Source organism: Sorghum bicolor, chromosome 8, assembly GCF_000003195.3.
Source record: "Sorghum bicolor cultivar BTx623 chromosome 8, Sorghum_bicolor_NCBIv3, whole genome shotgun sequence".
Lineage (NCBI taxonomy): Eukaryota > Viridiplantae > Streptophyta > Magnoliopsida > Poales > Poaceae > Sorghum > Sorghum bicolor.
In genome coordinates this window covers 1,456,982-1,467,244 of record NC_012877.2, presented here as the reverse complement: position 1 = coordinate 1,467,244, position 10,263 = coordinate 1,456,982, and the positions used below count along the sequence as shown (strand labels likewise).

The 10,263-nt window shown below is 42.5% G+C and overlaps 1 protein-coding gene across 5 annotated transcripts; it reads right to left on the bottom strand.

The window, feature by feature from the left end:
- On the bottom strand, positions 2,910-9,713 carry LOC8070375. 5 transcript variants are annotated; one of them, XM_021446071.1, is made up of 7 exons: positions 5,737-9,713; positions 5,466-5,633; positions 5,197-5,373; positions 4,952-5,125; positions 4,442-4,597; positions 4,047-4,226; positions 2,910-3,982 (listed from the first exon to the last, which is right to left on the bottom strand). In XM_021446071.1, exons 1-7 carry the CDS (start codon positions 9,637-9,639, stop codon positions 2,969-2,971), a joined length of 5,772 nt encoding a protein of 1,923 aa, XP_021301746.1. In that variant the 5' UTR covers positions 9,640-9,713; the 3' UTR covers positions 2,910-2,968. The 5 variants fall into 5 exon arrangements, with proteins under 5 accessions (XP_021301746.1, XP_021301743.1, XP_021301745.1 ...); XM_021446068.1 differs by having other exon boundaries at positions 4,442-4,603; positions 5,737-9,712; XM_021446070.1 differs by having other exon boundaries at positions 4,047-4,220; positions 4,442-4,603; positions 5,737-9,712.

The following is a 10,263-nucleotide window of genomic DNA, read 5'->3' as shown; positions in this document are numbered from 1 at the left end:
CGGCAATAATTTTTCTCCTTGAAAGTATTAAAATTATTCAAATTACCTTCTTATCATGGTTTGAGGTGGTTTTGAAGATGGTTTTGTCCTTTTTAGCTAAAAAAATCCAAAAAATGTTTGGTAAGATTTTAAAACCATAGAACATGCCTCTAAGTTTCTAGAAACATGAGAAAATCCTAAATATACTTCTTCTACTCACAAAGGAAGTCGTTTAAGACAGCGACATGCCAAGTCTAGCTTTGACTTCTTGTTTTTATATAAATATTTATCAAAAAGTGGTATATGTATATTTTTATGAAAGTATTTCTCAAGACAAAATATATTCATATCATTTTCACATTTCAAACTCAACAACATAAAAGCTATTCATTATTTATATTACTCAAACTTTGTCCAAAATGACTTTCTTTGTGAGTACAGAGGAAGTATATATTAGGATAGAGCACACTAAAATATCTTATAAATGTTTCAAAACAATATATTTAATTCTAAAAATGTCCAAAAATATAAAAAAATCCATAAGGTTCTAAATGAAGAAGGTAGAATGAAGTTTTTCCATGAAAAGACTGAAGCTAGGTTAACTTTGGTGCAGTGCAGCGAAATCAGTAGCAGGTCAGAATTTTGCCGTTTTGTCAATTGAGACATTGGGTTTCTCTCATTTGCCAACAATAGCCCTTAGTCTTTAAAAAGTGCCGAAAGCCCGGAACCTGTGGAGTCCTGGACGGCAGCTCCTTTTCTGTCTGACGCTGAAGCTCGCCTTCTCTTAGGTCTTGTTTAGTTCACCCCGAAATCCAAAAAGTTTTCAAGATTTTCTGTCACATCGAATTTTACGGCACATGCATGAAGCATTAAATATAAACAAAAATAAAAACTAATCACACAGTTTGACTGTAAATCACGAGACGAATCTTTTGACCTTAGTTAGTTTATGATTGGAAAATATTTACCACAAACAAACGAAAGTGCTACAGTAGCGAAATCCAAAAATTTTTCACATCTAAACAAGGCCTTAGTTCTCTCCTCCAATGAGGGAAAAAAAAGGAACAGATAAATGCTGACGACTGATGGGCTTCCACAATTCCACTTCACTTCTAGAACTAAAATGAGCTTCGCTTCACCCAGCAAGTGCATTAGGGCACTCACAATGCAAGACTCTATCACAGAGTCCAAGATAATTAATTATATATTATTTATAATATTTTGCTGATGTGGCAGCATATTTATTGAAGAAAGATGTAGAAAAAATAAGACTCTAAGTCTTATTTAGACTCTAAGTCCACATTGTTCGAGGTAATAAATAACTTTAGACTCTATGATAGAGTCTGCATTGTGAGTGCCCTTAAAGGAACAGATGAAGTTCAGCGAAGAACGAAGTTTTAATTTTTTTGCATCCATTTACATAAACACTTCTTGTTTGCAAATTCAAGTTGGCAAATGTAACATAAAATACCAGCCATGCATCGCCCCTCATATGTACCGCATTACCATTTCCATGAAACACAATACTAAGGACACAAGAATCAGAAAATTGTCTAATATAAGAATCAGAAAATTGTCTAATAAATAACCCATCTGCATGGGAAATGGCTTTGTGTAGTTCGGATCTAGACGTGTGTTTATTTTTTCAGTAGGTTTATTAGTGGGTTTTGTTGGTTGTGTGGGTTCGGGCCCCCTGCCCAACCCCCCAAAAACTGTTTTTGTATTTGGGTGATCCACCCTTCTTTTTCTTCTTAATATATTGATATGTAGCTCTCCTGCGTGTTCGAGAAAAAAAAATGATTGGATTGTAACTAAGAGAAACTTAATTAGAGGTCAAGGAACATCTCCAACATCACAAATGTGAGCAACATTTCTTTTTTTGGCAACACATATGTATGATATTTTTCTCGTAGCATAACTGTGAGCAAATAGTGCCTGTTCCAACAGCATTTGTGTGACCAAAGCTAAATACTTTCAGCATCATAATACATGCGTTGCATGTTCCAGCCGCATACATGTGACCAAAAGTGCCAGGTTCAGCAGCATATGTGTAATGCGACCACAAAAGCACAATCGAGCAAGATTTTAATCAGCTTATCAAATGCTAAACACTAATAAGTTTAGAAACAAATCAAGTTGCAGATATCATGCACAGTACAAACTGTAACCTAACCATGTGCTTCTCAATTTTTTAGTTCAATGCTAGCATACAAGATTTTTGTCCCCGAGATGAGAAATTTCAGAAGAAAAAAAAAACGGAATCTAATATGCACTCAAAAAAGTAGCTGTGAATGCATAAACATACTACACAGTTCCTACTCTTCTACTGCATTTGTACTAGCTGACCCATCCAAGACCTAGTCTTTACCATAACAGTAAAATCTTTATATTTCAGGAAAAAAGGGCTGCTTTCAGGCGACAAATCCATACAATGTTGTAGACTTAACTAGATACATAAGCAGAAATAATCAGATTTTGATTTTGAACTAATAAATTATCAGATATATCTATGAAAATAGTAATCTATGAGTGTATTCTTGTCAGAAATGTGAATACCTCTACCTTATATATGGTGCACAGAAGTTTCAATTTATCTGAGCTTATCGTCAATATCTAAAAGCTAGACAGCAGACCTACCATAAATTTGAGTTAGTAACACCTTGGGCAGCTTAGTTATACCATCAGGCATAACCCAGACATGTCCTAGCCTTGTACACCATCATGCATTCAAGCATTCAGTATAATTGGAGGTAGGGAACAACTGAGCCTGACATTTGGATCAGAAATTCACCAACGATGTCGTTTTTCTACTGGACTACTTCACACATGCACAAGACACTTATACTATTTGAGTATAGAATGACCTTGCTTTGCTACAATGTTAATCTTTAATTGACCTAAGAGTAACTTCCAGGAGGTAGTCGATGGGATAGAGAACTTGCATGGATTTGTGTTTATTTGACAAATCAAATTTTAAATCCTTACAATTTTAGAAGGATGGTTTGTGCAAATGTAGCATTTGTTGGTTCAAACTAGATCTGGACTTTACATCAGAGATGTGATCCAAGTTCATCACTTGTCTCTCCATGCTACTAATTTGCGCCTTTAGTACTCTCACCTCCATTTCCATCCTAGATTTCTCAGCAAGTCGAGAATTTTGAACATCTTCTAAAATTTGAAGTGCATATTGTTCTTGCCTCCATCGAGGAGTCTCTTCTTGTGGACTTGTAGCCACTAACTCTAGTGCACGGTCCCTTCCAAAATCCCGTGCACTGTCTCGCAAAGGCACTTTGATCTCCTTGCAAGATGAAATTGGATCCTGAACTGTGTGCCGAGAGTGATACCCAACACTGGTTGTATGTACCCTGTTTGATGGTTCAGCACGAATTCTACCCAATGATTCCTTGATATCTTTTAGATACATAGACCTGGTGCTCTGTGTTCTCTTAACCTCTTCACTACTTGGCTTGCCAAATTTGATGGAGCGAACTGTGTTTATTGAATCAGAAGTTAACTTTTCGCAGCCTTTTGCTGATTCATCAGGCCATCCAATATCATTATCACCCTGTTCATCCATACTTGAAGGAGCAATTATAAACTCTGCTGAGGTCTGATGTTTTTCAGAAGCTTTGTCATTCTCACTAAAAATGGACATCTCAGTTCCATTCTCCAAACTTTCCTGCTTAATTTTTACCAGGTTTCCAGGCTCTTGTGGAAGAGCTCCTTCAGGCTCCTTTCTTGCAGATTCATTTGATTCAGAACCTTCAACTTCTGTTATAGAGGGTTCTTCAAAGGTTGCTTCCTTTTGCCTGTTCTCAGATGAAATTTTGGACCCAGCTACATTGACAGCTTCTGTTGTAAGAATAGTTTCATGAAACATTTTCATGGCCACATCAGGATTCACTCCTTCACATTCAAGTGCATCAATGTCAGCTGAACCTCCGTTTGTGTTTTCATCTACCACTCCCTGATCATGCTTCTCCTGCACTGCCTCTTCCTGTGACTGAGATGCATCAGCTACTGCAGCCAAACAGAAAAATTACATTGAAAACGCAAACTGTGCTCACCTTCTCCAAACTTGCAGCACACTGGTTGAGTGTTCCCTCTCTTAACCCAGCCATGCTAACCTCCATAACAGTTGAATCAGATTTCAATTCACCAGTATCAATCATACTAGTGTCTTCCAAAATCCTCTTCTCATTTGTGTGTCCAACTCCATGGTGCTGCTTATCCTCCCTTGCCTGCAACTGTAGAACAAGTTCATCACAATGAACCATATTTATGCCCCATTTGGCAGTTTTATGCTAGCTCCAGCTCCAGCTCCTCTTGTAAATGGCACTGCAGCAGGAGCCAAAAGGCACTGTAGCAGAACCAGACCCCAAAATGAAATATGGACCTGCTGACCTAGGAGGAGCTGTGCCAAACGATGCTGAAAAGATTTAGATTCTGAAAATGTACTTGCCTCCTCTGTGTTGCAGCCTTCCTTGTTTAGCACTGGATCACTAACATCCACTGCAACTCCAGAGGTATTTACTCCATCACCACCAAGCTTACAGGCCTCTTCATAGGATACTCCACTTCCATCTGTTACTTCACACTCCACTCTTCCATCCATTACCTGGTCCTGCAAAAGATTATTGTCAAGCTCCACTATCACTCCCCTGCCCCAAAAAGAATGTCATTCTAGCTTTTGTCCTAAGTCAAGCCATCTTAAGTTTGACCAAGTTTATACAAAAAAAATATTAATATTTATGGTATTAAATAAGGATGATTAGATTCATCATGAAATATCTTTTCTTATATACATACTTGGTCTCGTAAATATTGATAATGTTCTCTATAAACTTGGTCAAACTTAAATTAGTTTGACTAAGGACAAATCTAGAATGATACTCTTTGGGACAGAGGGAGCATAAAAATAGAAAAAGATAGGGAAAATCAAACAGAAGAGTTATATCATAGGTGGACTCACTTCTTTGTCATTCAAAAGTTCTTGGTTTTGTATTTCTTTGGTAGGCTTGACCTTGGTATGAGTTGGACCATTTTGATATTGCCCACAGACAAGAACGTCTGCATCTTCTAAGATATTCATTCTGTTATTTTCAGTTGTAGTTCCTAAATTAAGTCTTTCCTCCCTTGCTAATTGCTGCAAACAACCATATTTCAGGAATCAGATAAGGTTACCAAACGAAAAAATAATTTTGCAGGCACACTCACTTCTTTCTGGTCCAAACTTTCTTGGTTCTGTAATCCTTTGATAGACTTGACATCCTCTGTACCAGTTGAGTTAATTTGATATTCACCACAAACACTCCTACCTGTATCTTCTGATATATTCATTTTGTCATTTCCAGTTACCGCTTGTAGATCTTGTTTTTCATCCATTGCTACTTGCTGCAAACAACCAAATATCATGATTGTGGTCTCAACAAAATGATAGCAATTAGAGAAGGTGATCAAGGCATATATTCTGCAGCCATGCTCACCGTGTCCACGTCCAAAATTTCCTGGTTTTTAATTTCCCGTGCAGCGTGAGTTTCATCAACATTGTCTAGCTCAGAATTTAGTCCACTATCCAGCATGTGGCTGCCTTCCACTGTTGTTGCCTCCATGTTCTTGCGTATGATTCTGCTGTCCTGTTCCAGAGCCACTGCCTGCAAAAAAAGCAGGGTCAGATTAATTAGCAGTTAACAGAAGTACAGACATCTGCAAGCACACTTCATGCATATTCAAAAAGATTTTGTGGTTAGATGCTACCTCAAACTCCATAGCAGTTGCATCAGATGATGGTTCCCTCTGATTAATCAGTTCAACATCCTGAACACATGGCTCCTCAATCTTGCCTTCATGAATAACTTCCATCTTATCTTCTTTTAACTGTACAGTAGCTGAACTACATGGCACCTCAGCATTGATTGAATTATTTGAATCTTCTATGACATCCTTATCATTGGTTGAGTCATTTGAATCTTCTGCCACATCCTTATAAAACTCCTTTTCTTGTGCTTTAATGGTTTCTCCATGAATTTCCTCAGTACCTGTCCTTGTAAGTCTCTCGCTTTGTCCGTCCAACTGCTCGACTAGAGTAATTTCATTATGGTTATTTATACTTGTCTCTATCAATGATTTTCTGTGTCCATCTTCTGTCTGTTCTAGTACAAAAGCATCACTAGTATTCTCCATGTCTTTCTCCATTAACACCTGGCAACCCTCTTCTTCTAATTGTTTCAATTTATCAACCTCTTTGGAGCGATCTACAACATTCTCTGATAGATCCATGCTATCAGCACAGGACTTTTCCTTGGTATCCTCCTGAATCGGTGCCTCATTTCTTAAATGTTCAGACTTTACTTCTTGAACTTCTGTAGTATTATCTTCAGTTTCTTCCTTCGCCAGCCACCTAGCTTCATCCTGTGTTAGTGGATCTATTTGCATTGTGTCCTCAGATCTATCAATATCACTCTCATGCACATTGCATTTTTCCAGTTCTGAATTGACATCATGAATTTCCTTGAATCTACCATCAGTATCCTCTATTGGCCCATGAGTTCCTCCCAATCCTGTATTTTCTAATTCAGGAACATTCTCAAACTTATTATTTGTACCCTCTTTCATCAAATCTCCATGAGTTTCCACCAATCCTGTACATTCTAATCCAGGAACATTTTCAGATTTGTCTGTATCCTCTTCCGTGAAATCCTTAGAATCTTCCATTTTTGCAGGCTCGGCTTGGGAGACTTCTGAAGGTTTCCTATCACTTGTATTCACTACCAGCCCCCTGATGTTTTCATTTTCTGCGTACCCAACTTCAGGGACATCTCCAAGCTTCTTATCAGAATCTCTCCTAGTTAGTCTCATAGTACCATCGACTTCTTTAAGCTCTACTTCATCAATTTTCTCAGGCACCTCAGAATCTAAGTGTAAATGCAACTGAGCATCTGCTATGCCCATGTGATCGACTTCAGAAAATTCCTCATGCTCCTCGGCACCTCCCTTTGCTGAAGTACTAATTTGTCCCAGTTCTGCTTCTTCTCCTTGTGCAACTTCAATGGGTATATCTTCTGCATCTTTATTTGCTAGATAAGAATGTTTATTGAGTTCTGCATTTTCTGGTTCAGGAACACCCAGGAGAGCTGGACTCATACTATTGGAAGTTGCTACATCCTCCACTGCTGGATGAACTATCTTTTGCTCAACATCACATTCTGTTTCCACAAGAACGATGTCTTGCACACATTCTACTATCTCTAGTTGAGGAGATTCATGGGAGGTTTCCTCTCTCTCTTTCTCACCCATTCGACTGTTTTCTCCAGCAATCTCTTCTACACAAGGAATCTCCTTCTGTTCCTTAACAAAATCACAAGATGTACTTTCATAATCATTTTTGCCCGAGTCGCCAGCAACATTACTATCTTCCATTATGTGAGATACCACAGGACATCCAGCAGAATCATCTGTAGACTGAACTGGAGCGGCCTCCTCAGGTAAAGCCACCGCATCATGAGAATTGTTCATAACACCTGCATCAACTTCATGCTGGCTCTGTGGCACAGCTTCAGTTGCTTCCTCGGCAGCCCTTCCAAATTCCTTTGGAACTGTATTTCTTTCATCTGCCTCCATTACAAATGTTGTGTTGTTTCCTGATGGATTCATCCCTGTAACACAAATAGCTCCCTCTATTGCAACCTTTTCTTCTACTTCTTCTATGACCGGAGCACTAACTTCTACAGATCTATCAGATACACTAGTAGCTTCCTTCTGCTCCTCCATTACTGCAGTGGCTCCTTCTTCTGGCTTATCTGGGATATCAAGAGATGTAACCACAGGAATTTTAACTATTTCCTCCTCCAGCGTTGCAGGGACACCAGCTTCAGGTTCACTTGGGATGTCTGGAGGCTCATCAACCATGAAGTTTCCTCTCTCTCCTAGAGCCAGGGTCATGTCATTATCCATCAATGCTGTTACAGGTGCAGTTGTTGTCTGCTTCCTTGGCGTAAGTAGCACAATATCATCATTGGTCGTTCCAACATTAGGCAACAAGGCCTCCTCCGATCCCATGTCACTAGTGGTGTCACTAATCTCATTCCTCGCAGTTGGAAGCCAATCCGACAACTTAGTATCATACAACTCTTCAAGTTTGCGCTTTTTGTCAGTGGTAGGAGAGACACGGGCCTTCTTCATCCTCCGCTCCTTCTCAGCCTCAGCTTCCATGGCCGCTGGTGTCTTTTTCACCTTGCGCTTGGAAGGCTTCCACTCTACTGGAGCACTTGCTGCAGCAGCATCAATGTGAGAAGGCAGAAGTTGCTCCCTCCACCATTGTGCATACCGTGCTGTGATCCCAGGTTCAGAGTGAGGGATGAAAAAAGCCACATTCTTACCCTCCAGCTGGTAGGTCTGCCAAGCAAACACCCAATCCTGGCTGGCACGGCGAACATCCCCAGGCACATCTTGGTCCAGTCCAAACTGTCTGGCGACGCGGTGCGGGAGGTACTGCTCAATGCAATCCATCCCCACGAGCTCACAGGGGTGCAAGAAATGTGCGAGCGATGTCAGTTCATCATTCCCGGCTAGATCACTGCTGTGAACCCACCCAGTGTGCTCCATGGAGCTGACATAAGGCTGCCACACAAAGTTGTATCCTGCGTTGAGGGCATTACGAATCTGCGCCGGGTTCAGCTTCCTGCTCAGATCATGCCACCGAGCGGCAAGCGGATCGCCCGCCATGAGTGGGTTCACCTTTGTTGGCCTAAGGGCAGGGAAGCGCTCCCACATCCAAAGCTGAAGAATGTGGAGGGGCGAGTAGACGGATAAGGAGGAGAGCATATCGGCGTCGCCTGCAGTGGCGGCAGCGCCCGCGGCGCCGAGGAAGGCCTTGATCTCGCGGAGGTCCCGGTAGATGGAGGCGAGGACGGCGGGGGCGAGGGCGACGCGTTCCCCGCGCGCGAGGCGGACGGCGATGGGGAAAACGGCCTGGCGCATGGTGGACTCCGGGTGGCCCGGGAGGACGAAGCGCGTGAGCCAGAGCGCGAGGAAGGCGGCGTGCTCGAAGACGGGGTCGGCGTTGTCGTCGGCGGTGAGGAAGTGCTTGACCCAGGCGGAGTGGTGCGCCTTCTTGCAGGCGCTGCGGTTGAAGCCGAGGCGGACGCCATTGAGCGCGGCCTCGTCGGGGCGCCACTGGGGCGGGAGCGGGGCCGGCGCCGGGGCGCCGACGGCGGGGCAGCCGGCGAGGGCGGCGACGTCCTGGAGTGTGACGGTGGCCTCACCCCAAGGGAAGGCGAAGGTGGCGGTGGCGGGGCACCAGAAGGAGGCGAGGTGGAGGACGGCGGAGGCGTCGCGCTTGAAGCGGAGGGTGGACGCGAGGACGGCGTCGTGGATGCCGAGGTGGCGCCAGAGGCGGGCGTGGAGTGGGCGGAGCTTGGCGACCCAGTCTTCCCAGTGGCGGGGGATGCCGAGCCAGCCGCGGAAGGAGAGGCGGTGCTCGGCGGAAGCTGCGGCCTGCGGCGGGGGCGGCGAGCGGAAGGGGGGAGGCGGGGGCGGGGGAGGCGCGCGGTGGAGAGGGGGGAGGAGGTGCGCCAGGCGGGGCGCTGGCCCCTCCTCCATGTCGAGGGGAGCCTGGTGGACCAGGAGGAGGACGTCCTTGTCGCCGTCGTCGGAGGCCATGGCAGCGGCGGCGGCGGCCTGGAGGCCCTGAACTGGGTTTCGGGAGTGTCGGATCACATGCTCGCTTCTTCCTGGGAATACGTTTTTCCTCATTTTTCTCCTGTCAAAATAATCAAAGTCAATAATAAAATTATCAGAATCGCCCATTTCTAATACCATCAGACACGTGTTACCTCTCTCTTAGAGAAAATAACATTTTTTTTAAGGAGTCGTTATATATTATAATAATATAGTAATAGCACTAAGCATGCCTCAAAGAATTCCTTAACTCTAAACCTTTTTTTACAACAAGCTCTGAACATTGTAGCATCTCCAACGGGATTGCTATATTACACCGCTATATCTATCTTCATTCTAAAATATACTTACAATATAAGGGATTGTGATGCTCCAATAGATTAAGGGTGTTTTCGATAGGGATCCAACATTCTTATGATAACGGTTAGATGCAGATTCTTTTCAAGAAATGTTTTAAATGATGAATCAGAATTACTTTGTGAGATTGTTCGATTGTTAGGTTAGATTCAAAATATCAAATAAATGTTATTCTTATTAAAAAAATCATATAAACAAAAATATGCTTAGAAAAAATCAGAACTTTTTATACACTAAGACCACCTTAAT

What these genes read in the sequence shown, in the direction of transcription:
- LOC8070375 (XM_021446068.1), bottom strand. Translation starts at nt 9,639, where the DNA reads ATGGCCTCCGACGACGGCGACAAGGACGTCCTCCTCCTGGTCCACCAG. An exon ending in AAAGTTTGGACCAGAAAGAA is followed by an intron (nt 5,126 to 5,196) that starts GTGAGTGTGCCT and finishes GGTTGTTTGCAG; the next exon opens with CAATTAGCAAGGGAGGAAAG. An exon ending in AACTTTTGAATGACAAAGAA is followed by an intron (nt 4,604 to 4,951) that starts GTGAGTCCACCT and finishes AATCTTTTGCAG; the next exon opens with GACCAGGTAATGGATGGAAG.